Source organism: Entelurus aequoreus, linkage group LG05 (genome assembly GCF_033978785.1).
Source record: "Entelurus aequoreus isolate RoL-2023_Sb linkage group LG05, RoL_Eaeq_v1.1, whole genome shotgun sequence".
Taxonomy (NCBI): Eukaryota; Metazoa; Chordata; class Actinopteri; order Syngnathiformes; family Syngnathidae; genus Entelurus; species Entelurus aequoreus.
The window spans coordinates 18,856,668-18,875,246 of NC_084735.1; the positions used below are offsets into that span (position 1 = coordinate 18,856,668).

Consider the following 18,579-nt stretch of genomic DNA (forward strand, 5'->3'; position numbering starts at 1 on the left):
CTGTTCAACAATTTGCTCACGCATTTGTTGACAAAGTGGTGACCCTCGCCCCATCCTTGTTTGTGAATGACTGAGCATTTCATGGAATCTACTTTTATCCCCAATCATGGCACCCACCTGTTCCCAATTTGCCTGTTCACCTGTGGGATGTTCCAAATAAGTGTTTGATGAGCATTCCTCAACTTTATCAGTATTTATTGCCACCTTTCCCAACTTCTTTGTCACGTGTTGCTGGCATCAAATTCTAAAGTTAATGATTATTTGCAAAAAAAAAATGTTTATCAGTTTGAACATCAAATATGTTGTCTTTGTAGCATATTCAACTGAATATGGGTTGAAAATTATTTGCAAATCATTATATTCCGTTTATATTTACATCTAACACAATTTCCCAACTCATATGGAAACGGGGTTTGTAAGTAAATGATACTAACGCAGACACTCGTAATTGTGTTAGCATATTAGCTAATGCTAATGACGCTCGCTTGGTTACATTACGACCGCAAGGTGTGCTGTCGTGACCGGTTCCTCCCGGTCACGTGCTGTGTTAGTTTTGTTGTTCTTAGTTTTTATGTTGCCAGCACTCCGATTCCTCTTTTGTTTACGTTCTTGTTGCTAGGAGCGCCTGAGCTCACACACCTGCCTTCAGTGTTGATTAGTAGGCTATTGACTCCCCTTATTCTTACACCGCTTCTTGCCAATCCTTCCGGATCTGCAAGCGACAAGAACGTGACATCTTTGCAGCGTAGAAAAGAGAGATGCCTGGTGGGATACCTGGTAGTTGTCTACGACCGTGCATTTCTTTGCCTTGATCTTTACAGAGTCTGGCTTCGAAGGCCTGAGGAGGCAATATAGTCTCACAACTTAGTGTAAGTCACAGGAAAAAAGAGATTAAAAAAAAAAAACTTTGTGCATTTTTTTTCAATATATTGTTTTACATTTCCCACCATGGTGCATAATGAGGTTTTAATGAAGCAGGCTCACACTCGCTGGCAAACACCTGGCTCTTCAAGCATGGCTGGATGGGTCTCGTCGTTAAGGCCTGGGACGGTTGCTATGGCAACTCAGAACTGACCGAATCTGGGTGGCAATGGAGGGTGCTGAGTCAGAATTGTAATGTACATGTCACAGTATGTAACATGTACAATATACACACTGCAAGTCTATATGTAATGTAGTAACAGACACCTTCATAACAATATGTAATATGTTTTATATATCCACTGCAAGTGTATATATATAATGTAGTAACAGACACCTTCATAATATGTAATATGTTTATATACACACTGCAAGTATATATATTGTAGTAACAGACACCTTCATAATATGTCATATGTTTATATACACACTGCAAGTATATATAAAATGTAGTAACAGACACCTTCGTAATATGTAATATGTTTATATACACACTGCAAGTATATATATAATGTAGTTACAGACACCTTCATAACAATATGTAATGTTTTATATATCCACTGCAAGTATATATATAATGTAGTAACAGACACTTTCATAATATGTAATATGTTTGTATACACACTGCAAGTATATATATTGTAGTAACAGACACCTTCATAATATGTCATATGTTTATATACACACTGCAAGTCTATATATAATGTAGTAACAGACACCTTCATAACAATATGTAATGTTTTATATACACACTGCAAGTATATATAAAATGTAGCAACAGACACCTTCATAATAATATGTAATATGTTTTATATACCAACTGCAAGTATATATATAATGTGGTAACAGACACCTTCATAACAATATGTAATACGTTTTATATATACACTGCAACAGACACCTTTATAACAATATGTACAATATACACACTGCAAGTATATATATAATGTAGTAACAGACACCTTCATAACAATATGTAATAATATATACACTGCAACAGACACCTTCATAACAATATGTAATATGTACAATATACGCACTGCAAATATATATATAATGTAGTAACAGACACCTTCATAACAATATGTAATACACTAAGTATATATATAATGTAGTAACAGACACCTTCATAACAATATGTAATATGTTTTATATACACACTGCAAGTATATATATATGTGGTAACAGACACCTTCATACCAATATGTAACATGTACAATATACACACTGCAAGTCTATTTATAATGCAGTAACAGACACCTTCATAACAATATGTAATGTTTTATATACACACTGCAAGTGTATATATATATATAATGTAGTAACAGACACCTTCATAACAACATGTAATATGTTTTATATACACATCCCAAGTCTATATATAATGCAGTAACAGACACCTTCATAACAATATGTAATACACTGTAAGTATATATATATATAATGTAGTAACAGACACCTTCATAAGAATATATAATGTTTTATATACACACTGCAAGTATAAATATAATCTAGTAACAGACACCTTCATAACAATATGTAATGTTTAATATACACACTGCAAGTATATATATAATGTAGTAACATACACCTTCATAACAATATGTAATATGTTTTATATACAAACAGGTTGAGCTTGGCTTCGACACCTCTGAGCAACCTTTCCTTCGACATCTTGATTAGGTCTGTATCCAAAGTGCGCCATGCCTCTGCTTCGTTTGACTTCGGCCACTTGAGCTTGTTCCTTCTTGCTGGTTTCTTGGTCTCAGCTTGTGGCTCTGTTCTGTGTGAGCTGGTGGGGATTGGGTGTTGGTGCTCCTGTGGGGGGTCAGCCTCCGCCGAGGGGGTTTCTGCCTCTGTGCCAGCTGTGCTTTCAGCAACGTTGGGTCCATTAGCGCTGTGGTTTTCTACCTGGCTTCTGGTCCCTCTTGTCTCACCCGCTGTCGCGGTGCAAGGTTGCCGTTGGCCTCTCTGACCACACTTGGCCTTCCCCTGGTGGATTCGCAGTCCCCTGTACGTGGTCACCTTTTCCCGTCCGCAAGCACACTTTCGGAGGATCTTCTCATTAACTGGAATTCCGGTGTTCTCGTTGTCTGTTTCCGTTGCAATCGTCGTTACCTTGTTGTCCGTCCTGTTAGGCCCATCTTCCACCCCGCCTCTTGGAGGGCCTGCGGGTTGTTTATTCCTTGTGTTTTTCGTAGTTATAGGTGGGTGTCCCTCTTGCGAGAGACTAGTAGGTTGGGTAACTAGCCGCCCACTTCCTGTGCAGTCTTTCCCTGCTGCCATCCAGTCTTTCCTGGCTGTCCTCCAGTCTTCCCTGGACTCCAACTGCCCAGTTCACAGTAGTCACTGGGGTTTCCAGGACTTCAGTTAATGTACAGGTAGGTGATCTTTCCTGCTTGGCATTGCTGCATGTCGCACCTCCTCCGGTGCCCAAGGGTCAGCTGCAGGGTCATCAGCAAGGAACCACCATTCCTCGACGTTTCGCTCCTTTAATCACTAGAACGTCTCCTGGTGGCGGAGCAGTGACCGAGACGTCTCCCTGTCACCCTCTGCAGCTGATAGATGTTCCCCCCCTGCGGCTGCTGTCGGGGTTAGTTGTTCTTTCCCCAGCTCCTGTCCTTCCTCCTCAGCCGGAGCCAAAAGCTGCCTTTCCTGGCCTCCTCTGCTAAATCTTTTATGGCTTTCCTCAGCTTCCTTCCAGTCCCTCCTGTGTCCCTCAAGAGGCGTGTGGCTGACAGCCCCACGTAGCCTCGGCAGCCAACCTCCACTGGGTAGATGGTAGCCTTCCAGCCAGCCTCCCGGCACTCTGCAGCCAGCCTTAGCCTCAAAGGCGGCTTTAATCCCCTCTTCTGCTGGCACTGTCAGCTCAATGAGGTGCACCGCTCTTGCCTTGCTGGACCACACCACGATGTCAGGACGGAGAGATGTAGCTGGGATCTCCATGGGGAACCGGACCTGCTTGTTGATATCGACCCTCATGTCCCACTCCTTGGCCTGGTTTGTCTTTGTCCACCCCCTTCCATGACAAAGCTGGTGTGGTTCTCTGCAGGTTCTTTGCTGCCCTGTCAACTGCTATTGATACACTGCTATTAGCACACTGCTGCTATAGCTCACTGCTATTAGCACACTGCTATCAATACTGCAGTACCTGCTCAGTGGCCTTGTGGTTAGAGTGTCCGCCCTGAGATGGGTATGTCGTGAGTTCAAACCCCGGCCGAGTCATACCAAAGACTATAAAAATGCGACCCATTACCTCCCTGCTTGGCACTCAGCATCAAGGGTTGGAATTAGCGGCCACCACTGCTGCTCACTGCTCCCCTCACCTCCCAGGGGGTGGAACAAGGGGATGGGTCAAATGCAGAGGGTGATTTCACCACACCTAGTGTGTGTGTGTGACTATCAGTGGTACTTTACTTTACTGCTATTAGCACACTGCTGCTATTAGCATACTGCTGCAATTAGCACACTGCTGTTAGCACACTATATATCACACAGTTATTAGCAAACTGTTATTAGCACACTGTTATTAGCACACTGCTATTAGCGCACTGTTATTAATCAGAACAGTTATTAGCACTCTGCTATTAGCGCACTGTTATTAATCAGAACAGTTATTAGCACACTGTTATTAGCACATTGTTATTAGCACCCTGCTATTAGCACACTGTTATTAGCACCCTGCTATTAGCACACTACTATTAGCACACTGTTATTAGCACCCTGCTATAAGCACACGGTTATTAGCACCCTGCTATTAGCACATTGTTATTAGCACCCTGCTATTAGCACCCTGCTATTAGCACACTGTTATTAGCACCCTGCTATTAGCACACTGTTATTAGCACCCTGCTATTAGCACACTGTTATTAGCACACTGTTATTAGCACCCTGCTATTAGCACACTGTTATTAGCACCCTGCTCTTAGCACATTGTTATTAGCACTCTGCTATTAGCACACTGTTATTAGCACCCTGCTATTAGCACACTGTTATTAGCACCCTGCTATTAGCACACTGTTATTAGCACCCTGCTATAAGCACACGGTTATTAGCACCCTGCTATTAGCACATTGTTATTAGCACCCTGCTATTAGCACCCTGCTATTAGCACACTGTTATTAGCACCCTGCTATTAGCACACTGTTATTAGCACCCTGCTATTAGCACACTGTTATTAGCACACTGTTATTAGCACCCTGCTATTAGCACACTGTTATTAGCACCCTGCTCTTAGCACATTGTTATTAGCACTCTGCTATTAGCACACTGTTATTAGCACCCTGCTATTAGCACACTGTTATTAGCACCCTGCTATTAGCACACTGTTATTAGCACCCTGCTATTAGCACACTGTTATTAGCACCCTGATATTAGCACACTGTTATTAGCACACTGCTATTAGCACACTGTTATTAGCACACTGCTATTAGCACACTGTTATTAGCACCCTGCTATTAGCACACTGTTATTAGCACCCTGATATTAGCACACTGTTATTAGCACACTGCTATTAGCACACTGTTATTAGCACACTGCTATTAGCACACTGTTATTAGCACCCTGCTATTAGCACACTGTTATTAGCATCCTGATATTAGCACACTGTTATTAGCACACTGCTATTAGCACACTGTTATTAGCATCCTGATATTAGCACACTGTTATTAGCACACTGCTATTAGCACCCTGTTATTAGCACACTTGTGAATTTGCTTGCACACTAAGCAGAGGAAAGGCCAGCGACCTGCATCAGCTCAGGTTTTATGCCCTGTAAAATGTGCACATTCTGTGATTTTTATTTGAAGACATTTTAAAAAGGATTAAGACTCTGGTATGACTGACATTTATGACACAGTTTCATGGACAAATATTGATATTTGTTGTATGTTTTTCGTGTGTGTGTGTGTGTGTGCGTGTGTGCGTGTGTGTGTGTGTGTGTGTGTGTGTGTGTGTGTGTGTGTGTATATGTGTGTCCTTGTCTTACTGTATTCGTGTGTGTGTGTGTGTGTCCTTGTGTTACTGTATTTGTGTGTGTGTGTGTGTGTGTGTGTGTGTGTGTGTGTGTGTCCTTGTGTTACTGTATTTGTGTGTGTGAGTGTGTGTCCTTGTGTTACTGTATCTGTCTCCTTGTGGCCTGGTCTCTCTCAGTGCCAGAGATTACTCATTGGCAGATTAATGGATTGAGCTGGCCCAGTTGCCTGCTGCATGTGGCCCTATTGTGGGCCTCGACTGCCCCGCACCAACAATGGCACTTGTTCTTTGTCTCACAAGCTCCCATATTATATATTGATTTTTAACACATTTTATGCCTCATGTAGTCTATTAGGAGTGTATTGGCCTTCATGCTGGACGGAGGGTGTGTTTCCAAGAAGTACTGTTGTGTACTTGATCCACTTTTGACTTATACACTGTAACTGTGTACTTATAAAGATGTCGTCTATCACATACAACAACGTACATGAAGTAGTGGGACAGGACGACACAAATACTAGCATAGAATGACCAAAAATAGATGGTGATTTTTTTTTTTTTTTAAAGAATTACCAGAAATATATGGTATTCTTTTTAGAATGACCAGATATACAGTATATGTTACTTTTTAGGAATTAGCTGAAATGTATGGAAAGTTTTAGAAACTACCAGGAATATATGTGATTTTATTAGGAACTACCAGAAATATATGCTAATTTTTGGAAAATACTTTTTTTAGGAATGACCAAGAATATATGGTGATTATTTTTAATATATGGTGATTTTTTTTTTTTAAATTTAATGAATTACCATAAATATGTGGTGATTATTATTTGGTTTTTTTTAGAATTACCAGGGATAAATCTTTACTTTTAGGAATTAGTTGAAGTATATGGTCATTTTAGAAATTATCAGGAATATATGGTCATATTTAGGAATTACTTGGAATATATGGTAATTTGGGGGAAAATATAATTTTTTTTAGGAATGACCAAAAATAGATGGTGATTACTTTTTTTTAAGAATGACCAGAAATATATGGTATTCTTTTTAGAATTACCAGGTATATGTGTTAACTTTTAGGAATTAGGTGAAATGTATGGAAAGTTTTAGAAACTACCAGGAATGTGTGTTTTTTTTAGGAACTACCAGAAATATATGGTAATTTTTGAAACATTTTTTTTTTTTGGAATGACCAAGAATGTATGGTGATTATTTTTAATATATGGTGATTTTTTTTTTTTAACGAATTACCAGAAATATGTGGTGATTTTTAAAAATTTTTTTATTACCAGGGATATATCTTTACTTTTAGGAGTTAGTTGAAATATATGGTCATATTAGGAATTACCAGGAATACATGGTAATATTTAGGAATTAATTGGAATTATGGTCATTTTTGGGAAAATATTATTTTTTAGGAATGACCAAACATAGATGGTGATTTTTTTTTTTAAAGAATTACCAGAAATATATGGTATTCTCTTTAGAATTACCAGGTATATATGTTAACTTTTTAGGAATTAGCTGAAAGTATGGAAAGTTTTAGAAACTACGAGGAATATATGTGATTTTTTTTTAGGAACTACCAGAAATATATGGTAATTTTTGGAAAATTGTTTTTTTTTTAGGAATGACCAAGAATATATGGTGATTATTTTTAATATATGGTGATTTATTTTTTTTTAAACGAATTACCAGAAATATATGGTGTTTTTTTTTATTCTTGGTGTTGGCTTTTATCAAATACATTTCCCCAAAAAATGTGACTTATATATGTTTTTTTTCCGTCTTAATTATGCATTTTCGGCCGGTGCGACTTATACCTCGGAGCGACTTATAGTCCGAAAAAATACGGTACTCATATTGTCCACAGGAAGGCAACTGACCAACAACATGTAAAATAACTTTTAAAGGAATTGAAATCTCCCTGTGGCCAGAATTCTAATTCAACTCATCGTCAAATTTTAGACGCCCGCGGCCCTTAGTTTGGACACCCCTGATTTTAGAATCTATTTAATCTCGTTCCTTTTCTCTTTTTGGCGACTCCCTGTAGAATATTCTCCTATCTGGATGTGGTCACACTCTGTCGGTGTGCCCAAGTATCCAAGGTAAGCCCCTCCCACACCATGTCCTTCCTAACATTAGCACCATCTGCTGGACATATTCGGTGTGCAGTTATGCATGAATGAGCCTTTCTAGTGCCTATGCAGTAGAGCAATATGGTAACACAGTCACCTCCTCTCCCTCACAGGCATGGAACGTTCTGGCCCTGGATGGCAGCAACTGGCAGAAGATCGACCTCTTCAACTTCCAAACGGACATCGAGGTGAGGGCTTTGGGGATGTGAATGAGAAAGTCGCGTGCGTGCGTGCGTGCGTGCGTGCGTGCGTGCGTGTGTGCGTGCGTTCTGGCAATGCTTACTTAATAGATAGATAGATAGATAGATAGTACTTTATTGATTCCTTGAGTTCCCTCAGGAAAATTAAAATTCCAGCAGCAGTGTACAGAATTGAGATCAAATTTAAAGTATAAAGTAAATAATGGGTGTATAAAGGGAAACAAAATAGAAAAATATTACAATAGAATACAAATAAAAAGCAACAATGAGAATAAAAATATAACAGTAAAATAAGAATATAACAAGAGAAACTAGGCAGTAGTGACCATGTTATGAAAAATTATTGCACTCTTATTGTTTTGTCATCCCCCCCCCCCCCCCCCCCCCCCCCCCCCCCCCCCCCAGAGAGTATGGGGACATGGCTCTGTTTACACAGTCACCTTTAGGGGAACCTCTGACGGTAGGGGGACCAAAATACAGGTCCCCTAAAGCAGTGGTCCCCAACCTTTTTGTAGCTGCGGACCGGTCAATATTATTATTATTTTATTTTATTTTATTTTTTCCATAAAGAAATACAATCATGTGTGCTTATGCTTATGGACTGTATCCCTGCAGACTGTATTGATCTATATTGATATATAATGTATATATTGTGTTTTTTATGTTGATTTAATTAAAAAAATATATAAATATCTTTTTTTTTTTTTTTAATTCTTGTGCGGCCCTGGTACCAATCGGCCGGTGGTTGGGGACCACTGCCCTAAAGCAGTGGTCCCCAACCTTTCATAACTGCGGACCAGTCAACGCTTGAAATTTTTTCCCGCGGACCAGGGTGGGGGGGGGGGGGGGTTAAAAAAAAAAATATATATATGTATATATATATATATATATATATATATATATATATATATATATATATATATATTAGGGTTGCACATCTCTCTCTGATAAACGATTCGATATGCATCTAGATACACAGGTTACGATTCGATTCAAAAACGATATCCTTTTATTACAGACCGATTCGATCGGATTCGATTCCGAACGATACGATTCGATTTGACGGTTAATATTCAAGACTCCAAATCCCCAAGCATTGTGGCTTTATGGCACTGGCAAAAAAAACAGAACAACAAAATCACATGTCAATGTCATTTATTTTTTAGACATGGACCAAAAAAAGTCTGGCTGAATTGTAGGATGGGAACTCCAGAGGTAAAAGTAGCACAGAATAGTTACAACAAAGTGCAATATTTCAGCCTGAGCATTAGTTTTGAACACTAGAGGTAGGTAACAAAGATTCAATATTTCAACTTGAGCATATAGTGTTTTGAACACTAGAGGTAGGTAACAATGAACACTAGAGGTAGGTAACAAAGGTGCAACATTACAATGTAAACAAGTTACACACCTATAATATCTCAGAATGTGGTAACAATGAGCACAGTGACAAGTGCTTTGTGTAAAAGAATAGAGAAAATAAATACATATGTAAAAAGAAAAATCAAACTACTGTGTGTGAGGTACCGTTTCCCAGGTCAAAAAGCAGTAGTTCACTTACACTATGCCTCTGCATTTTCATCATCACTGTCCTGTTTTTTTGGAGGGCAGATTTTTTTTAAGGAAAATCAACTGATCCACATGCTCATGTTTGAGCAGACTACGTTTTGTGGAAACAATGTCTCCCGCAGTACTGAACACGCGTTCAGATTCCGTGTGTTTCACTTTATGTACTTTTTTATGCCGAAAGAGGCGATTTCAGCCACTTGAATGACGGCGAAATCATTAAAGGCTCACAATTTGTAATACATCCGCAAGTAAAGAAAACTTGGATTATTTCACTTTATGTAATTTTTTATGCCGAAAGAGGCGATTTAAAAGAGGCGATTTCAGCCACTTCGGTCATTACAGCCGAGTTTAGATATACTTTTCGAGACGAGTGACGTAAGCGAGTGACGTCAGCGCGCTCCCGCGTCAGGGGGTGCATTTTACGGCAGGGGTGCGTTTCCCGGCAAAACACCGGGATGCAGAGGTATCTTTTAGCGAGAGATGACAGCAGTGGCAAGTCCTGCTGCTCTTCCCACCACTGTAGTGTTTTTTTAAAAATATTTCTCGGTCCATTATCACCTTCGGTCAGACTGACGCTTTCGTTCTCCTCCACATTGATTTTCCGTGTTGTCTCTTGTTTATCACTTGTGCTAATACCAGCAAGGCGGCTACCGCGTTTGGCGAGTAGCTTCAGCTCTCGCGTTGTTTTAGAGACGCTGACGCATATTGTAATCTAGCCAAGCCATGCAAAGTCTCGCGATAACCGATCCATGACTCTATAACCGATTCAGCTAGGAATTCATGGATTATTCGCATTGATTGAGGAGTCTGCTACCGATGCAATCTAATCGCTCACTTGTTGAATCGAATACTCGGTCGCATCGGTTTATCGTTCACAACCCTAATATATATATATATGTATATATGTTTTTTGTTTTTTTTGTCATTAAAAAATACAATCATGCGTGCTTACGGACTGTATCCCTGCAGATTGTATTGATTTATATTGATGTATAATGTAAGAACCAGAAATATTAATAACAGAAAGAAACAACCCTTTTGTGTGAATGAGTGTGAATGAGTGTAAATGGGGGAGGGCGGTTTTTTGGGTTGGTGCACTAATTGTAAGTGTATCTTGCGTTTTTTATGTTGATTTAATAAAAAAATAAAAAAACTTTTTTTTTTTTTTTTTTTTTTTAATTTCTTGTGCGGCCCGGTACCAATCGATCCACGGAAAGGGAAACCTTTTTAAATGATAGTCAGATCCATTCTGAAGATGCCTAAGGGATTTTTAAGCTTTGGCCCATAAAACATGTTTACTGGTTAGTTTGAGTGTGAGACTTTCAAACTTTTTTTTTTTTTTTTAATGGTCCTCAGTAGTCACGTACTGATTTGTGTGAATTATGCAAAATTACACTACCGTTGAAAAGTTTGGGGTCACCCAAACAATTTTGTGGAATAGCCTTCATTTCTAAGAACAAGAATAGACTGTCGAGTTTCAGATGAAAGTTCTCTTTTTCTGGCTATTTTAAACGTTTAATTGACCCCACAAATGTGATGCTCCAGAAACTCAATCTGCTCAAAGGAAGGTCAGTTTTATAGCTTTTGTAAAGAGCTAAACTGTTTTTAGATGTGTGAACATGATTGCACAAGGGTTTTCTAATCATCAATTAGCCTTCTGAGCCAATGAGCAAACACATTATACCATTAGAACACTGGAGTGATAGTTGCTGGAAATGGGCCTCTATACACCTATGTAGATATTGCACCAAAAAACAGACATTTGCAGCTACAATAGTCATTTACCACATTAGCAATGTATAGAGTGTATTTCTTTCAAGTTAAGACTAGTTTAAAGTTATCTTCATTGAAAAGTACAGTGCTTTTCCTTAAAAAATAAGGACATTTCAATGTGACCCCAAACTTTTGAACGGTAGTGTATTTAAATGTGGTCCCCATGAACCATATGAACTCTTTTTTTCCCCAGAGTCCCCAGTAAGAATGATCAGCACATTACTTCATCAATCCAGAGATTTAAAGACGTGTATGAGCTAACTGGGCAGTGGCCATTTTGCCTTAATTTTTTTTTATGCCTCCACAACCTGTAGAAAGGGTGGTGCCCACAAGTGATGATCAAAAACTTGGTCCCCATTCCAAATGATAACCAGTATGTGTGTTGGGCTGAGGCTTAGTGCTGGGTCAGACGTGGCTCACAGCTGATCCTCTTCCCTCCTAACCTTCCTGTCTCGCCTGTGTGTCCCTCAGGGCCGCGTGGTGGAGAACATTTCCAAGCGTTGCGGCGGCTTCCTGAGGCAGTTGAGCCTCAGAGGCTGCCTCAGCGTGGGGGACGCCTCCATGAAGTAAGGCCCTGGCCCCCCCTCACTCACAGCAACGCTCGACGTCCACTAAACACTGTTTGCCCGTCCTCCTCAGGACTTTTGCACAGAACTGTCGAAACATCGAAGTGTTGAACCTGAACGGTTGCACCAAGATCACCGACAGCACCTGCCTCAGCCTCAGCAAGTTTTGTTCCAAGCTCAAGAACCTTGATCTCACCTCCTGTGTGTCCATCAGCAACCATTCCCTCAAGGCCCTCAGGTAGACACGCTTCTTTGACAGCTCACTACTTCACCTACCTCCATTCTTCTTTTTTTATGCAAAGCAGGCAGTCAGAGTACGTAAAAACCACAATAGTGCACACTAATAGTGTTTCAATAATAGTGCACAATAATAGTATCCCAGTGAGAATGCATATAAATAGTTGCCCAACAATAGTGCACATAAGGTTTTTACAATGATAATGCAAACTAATATTTTCAGAATACTGAATACTGAATACTGCGTAAATAGTGCACGCTTATAATTTCCTACTAATAATGCAAACTACTTGTTGCCCAATAATAGTGCACACTAATAGTTGTTAACAATAAAAGTGCACAATAACAATTGTCTATTAAATGTGCACCCTTATGGTGTTTTTCAATAATAGTGCAAAATAATAGTTTCACAATGCGAAATACTAATAGTGCACACTAATAGTAGGGCACAATAATAATTGTACACTAACAGTGAACTTATCCTATTAATAATGCATACAACTAGTTGCTCAATAATAGTGGAGACAATTTTTTTACAATAATAGTACAAAATATTAGTTTCACAATACTGAATACTAACACTGTGTAGTCATAGTGCACACTAATAATTGCCCAGTAATAGTGCACACTTATAATTGCCCAGTAATAGTGCAAACTAATTGTTGCACAATAATAGTGCGCAGTACTAGTTGTTTTCAATAATAGTGCACAAAAATAATTGTGCACACTTAAAGTGTTTTTCACAATGCTGAATACTAATACTGAGTACTAATAGTGCACACTAATATTAGTGCACAATAATAATTGTACACTAATAGTGAACTTACAATATCCTAGTAATAATGCATACAACTGGTTGCTCAATAATAGTGGAGACAAAGTTTTTACAATAGTAGTACAAAATATTAGTTTCACAATACTGAATACTAACATTGTGTAGTCATGGTGCACACTAATAGTTTGTCAATAATAGTGCACATTAATAATTGCCCAGCAATAGTGCACACTTATAATTTCCCAGTAATAATGCAAACTAATTGTTGCACAATAGTGCACAGTACTAGTGGTTTTCAATAATAGCGCACAATAATAATTGTCCATTAATTGTGCACACTTATAGTGTTTTTCAATAATAGTGCAAATTAATAGTACACTCTTATCGTTCCCCAATATTAGTGCATACTGCATACAAGTAGTTGCTCAATAATAGTGCACACAAAGTTTTTACAATAATAGTGCAAACTCATAGTTTCACAATACGGAATACTAATAATGAGTACTAATAGTGCACACTAATGGTGTTTCAATAATAGTGCACAATAATAATTGCCCAGTAATAGTGAACTTATAGTATCCTAGTAATTATGCATACAAATAGTTGCTCAATAATAGTGCACACAAAGTTTTTACAATAATAGTGCAAACTAACAGTTTCACAATACTGAATACTAATACTGTGTAGTTATAGTGCACACTAATAGTTTGTCAATAATAATTGCCCAGTAACAGTACACATTTATAATTCCAAGTAATAATGCAAAGTAATAGTTGCACAATAATTGTGCACACTAAGAGTTGGTTTCAATAATAGTGCACAATAATAATTGCCCATTAAATGTGCACACCTATAGTGGTTTTCAATAATAGTGCAAACTAATAATACACACTTATCGTTTCCCATATTAGTGCATACTGCATACAATAGTTGCTCAATAATAGTGCACACAAAGTTTTTACATAATAGTGCAAACTAATAGTTTCACAATACTGAATACTAATATTGTGTAGTCATAGTGCACACTAATAGTTTGTCAATAATAATTGCCCAGTATAGTGCACACTTATAATTTCCAAGTAATAATGCAATTGTTTTACCAATAACAGTGCAAACTAATATTTTTCACATACAGAATACTAATACTGTGTACTAATAGTGCACACCAATAGTGTTTCAATGATAGTTTACACAGTTTTTACAATAATAGTGCAACCTAAAGTTTCACAATACTGAATACTAATACTGCATAAATAATGCACACTTATAATTTCCCAGTAATATGCAAACTAATAGTTTGCACAATAATAGTGCACACTAATAGTTGTTTTCAATAATAGTGCACAATAATAATTGTCCATTAATTGTGCACACTTATAGTGTTTTTCAATAATAGTGCAAACTAATAGTTTCACAATACGGAATACTAATACTGTGTACTAATAGTGCACACTAATAGTGTTTCAATAGTAGTGCACAATAATAATTGCCCAGTAATAACGGAAACATATAGTATCCTAGTAATAGTGCATACAAATAGTTGCACCCATAATAGTGGAGACAAGGAATACTAATACGGTGTAGTCATAGTGCACACTAATAGTTTGTCAATAATAGTGCACAATAATAATTGCCCAGTAATAGTGCACACTTATAATTTCCCGGTAATAATGCAAAGTAATAGTTGCACAATAATAGTGCACACTAATAGTTGTTTCAAATAAGTGCACAATAATAATTGTCCATTAATTGTGCACACTTATATTGTTTTTCAATAATAGTGCGTAATATATAGTGCATACTAATAGTACATACTTATCGTTTCCCAATAATAGTGCACACCAATAGGGCTTTTTCAATAGTAGTTCATGCAATTATTTTTTTCAGTAAAATGGCACACTTATAGTTTTCCCAGTGATAATGCATATTAATAGTTGCCCAAAAATAGTGCACACACATTTGTTTACGATAACAGTGCGAACTAATAGTTGGCAATAATAGTGTGCACTAAATTATTTACAATTCTAGTATTCAGTATTGTGAAACTAATAGTTTCACAATACTGAATACTAATATTGCATAATAGTAGTGCACACTAATAGTTGTCTATTATTAGTGCACACTAATAGTGTACTTCAATAATATTAATAGATGCCTAAAAGTTTATTCATTTATAGTGCACATTAATTGTTGCCTAATAATAGTGCGACACATACAGTTTTCTGATAATATTGCAAAGTAACAGTTTTCTTTAGTAATAGTGCACACCAATAGTTTCACAATTATAGTTCAAACTCACGATAGTAGTGCACAATAATAGCTACTTAGTAGCAGTGTATACTCATAGTTTATTCCGTACTAACGCACAACTATTGTTTTTTTTCAATAGTAGTGTACATCAAATATTTTTTTTTCAATAATAGTGTACACTAATAGTTTGTCATTAGTAGTGTACAGCATATAAAATATATACTATATTATATTATCTATTATTTATTATTATACTATATTATACATATATATATATATATATATATATATATATATATATAATATATATATATATAATGTATTTTCAATAATAGTTTACAGTAGTAGCATTAGTATTAGTGCATGTACACTAATAGTTTTTTTTCCCAATATTAGTGCACACTGATATTTACTAATATTTTTAAAAATAATAGTGCACACTAATATTTACCCCGTAACAGTGCATGCACATTAATAGTTTTTTTCAATAATAGTGCATACTAATATTTACTAATATTTTTTTCAATGATAGTGCACACTAATAATTACCCAGTAATAGTGCATGTACACTAATAGTTTCCCCCCAATAATAATGCACACTAATAATTACCCAGTAATAGTGCATGCACACTAATATGTTTTCAATAATAGTGCACACTAATATTTACCCAATAATAGTGCATGTACGCTAATAGTTTTTTCAATAATAGGTGCACACTATTAACTACCCCAGGTGATAGTGCATGTACACTAATATTTTTTCAATAATAGTGCACACTAATATTTACCCAATAATAGTGTATGTACACTAATAGTTTTTTCCATAATAGTGCACACTAATACTTACCCAGTAATAGTGCATGTAAACTGTTTTTTTAAATAATAGTGCACACTAATATTTACCCAGTAATGGTGCATGCACATTAATAGTTGTTTTTAATAATAGTACACACTAATATTTACCCAATAATAGTGCATGTACACTAATAGTTTTTTTTCAATAATAGTGCACACTAATACTTACCCAGTAATAGTGCATGTACACTAATGTTTTTTTAAATAATAGTGCACACTAATATTTACCCCGTAATAGTGCATGCACATTAATAGTTTTTTTTTAAATAATATTGCACACTAATATTTACCCAGTAATGGTGCATACACATTAATAGTTGTTTTCAATAATAGTACACACTAATACTTACCCAGTAATAGTGCATGTACACTAATGTACACTAATATTTTTTTCAATAATAGTGCACACTAATATTTACCCCGTAATAGTGCATGCACATTAATAGTTGTTGTTGTTTTTTAGAATAGTGCACACTAATATTTACCCAGTAATGGTGCATGCACATTAATAGTTGTTTTCAATAATAGTACACACTAATAGTTACCCAGTAATAGTGCATGCACACTAATAGTTTGTTTCAATAATAGTACACACTAATAGTTACCCAGTAACAGTGCATGCACATTAATAGTTGTTTTTCAATAATAGTGCACACTAGTAATTACCCAGTAATAGTGCATGTACACTAATAGTTGTTTTCATTAATAGTGCACAGTAATATTTACCCAATAATAGTGCATGTACACTAATAGTTGTGTTTTTGATTTAATAGTGCACAGTGCACAATAATATTTACCCAGTAATAGTGCATGTACACTATTTTTTTCAATAATAGTGCACACTAATATTTACCCAATAATAGTGCATGTACACTAATAGTTGTTTTCATTAATAGTGCACAGTAATATTTACCCAATAATAGTGCATGTACACTAATAGTTGTTTTTTATTTAATAGTGCACAGTGCACAATAATATTTACCCAGTAATAGTGCATGTACACTAATATTTTTTTCAATAATAGTGCACAATAATAACTACCAAGTGACAGTGCATGTACACTAATATTTTTTCAATAATAGTGCACACTAATATTTACCCAATAATAGTGCATGTACATTAATAGTTTTTTCAATAATAGTGCACACTAATACTTACCCAGTAATAGTGCATGTACACTATGTTTTTCAATAATAGTGCACACTAATATTTACCCCATAATAGTGCATGTACACCAATATGTTTTTCAATGATAGTGCACACTAATATTTACCCCGTAATAGTGCATGCACATTAATAGTTTTTTAAAATAATAGTGCACACTAATATTTACCCAGGAATGGTGCATGCACATTAATAGTTGTTTTCATTAATAGTACGCACTAACAGTTGCTAGTAACTAATAGTTTACAAATGACTTGTGTGTGTGTGTCCTTGCTCAGTGACGGCTGCAAAATGCTGGAGACGCTGAATCTGTCCTGGTGTGACCAGATCACACGCGACGGCATCGACGCTCTGGCTCGAGGCTGCACGGCCTTACGAGCGCTGTTCCTCAGAGGCTGCACGCAGGTACGCTGGCTCGGCTGCATTTAGTCTCCAACAACCATACACTTCAGCCACCTTTGAGTGTTGAGAAAGGTGCCGTAGAAATGAAATATTATCAAGGAAGACAATTTAGTGTTGCTGTCCTCCAGCTGGATGACGGCGCCTTGAAGCACCTCCAGAAGCACTGCCAAGAGCTCACCACCATCAACATGCAGTCTTGCATGGTGAGACAAACACTGGCCCGGCACTATGGTACAATATGACGCGCACACGTGTCGCTTTGTCACCTGCAGCAGATCACGGACGACGGCCTGGTGAATCTGTGCCGAGGATGCCACAAGCTGCAGATCCTGTGTGTGTCCGGGTGCAGCAACATCACCGACGTGGCCCTCACCGCACTCGGACTCAACTGTCCCCGACTCAAGTGAGGAACACCAGCACAGTCACCTTAAATCATCTCAATATAGAGCGTTTACTGTGATGATCATTTGGAGTGCATGAAAAAGTGGAAAGGAAAACACATGGTCACATATGAAAAAGTATGTTGAACAACAGTAGAACCAATGTTGTCGTAGCGGTGAAGGAACTGCTAAGTCGGCATTAACGCCGCAGATGAGGTGACTGTAAACACACCAACATTTGAATCACACACAGATACATCACTGTCATCTGACTACAACTGCAGCTACTGCCATCTTGTAGAGTTCATTAGAAAATGCCAATGCAGCTACTGCCATCTTGTAGAGTTCATTAGAAAATGTCAATGCAGCTAC

At 37.3% G+C, this 18,579-nt stretch overlaps 1 protein-coding gene across 2 annotated transcripts in view; it reads left to right on the top strand.

Moving 5' to 3' along the window:
• The window catches only part of fbxl2 (F-box and leucine-rich repeat protein 2), a 56,972-nt gene that overhangs the window by 24,514 nt on the left and 13,879 nt on the right, over positions 1 to 18,579 (top strand). The window contains exons 3-9 of one of the 2 annotated variants that reach the window (XM_062047289.1): positions 7,952 to 8,006; positions 8,150 to 8,224; positions 12,050 to 12,144; positions 12,218 to 12,382; positions 17,704 to 17,830; positions 17,956 to 18,030; positions 18,100 to 18,230. In XM_062047289.1, the coding sequence (XP_061903273.1) occupies positions 7,952 to 8,006; positions 8,150 to 8,224; positions 12,050 to 12,144; positions 12,218 to 12,382; positions 17,704 to 17,830; positions 17,956 to 18,030; positions 18,100 to 18,230 (723 nt within the window). The remainder of the gene's footprint in view (positions 1 to 7,951; positions 8,007 to 8,149; positions 8,225 to 12,049; positions 12,145 to 12,217; positions 12,383 to 17,703; positions 17,831 to 17,955; positions 18,031 to 18,099; positions 18,231 to 18,579) is intronic. The other variant, XM_062047291.1, reaches the window with a different exon arrangement.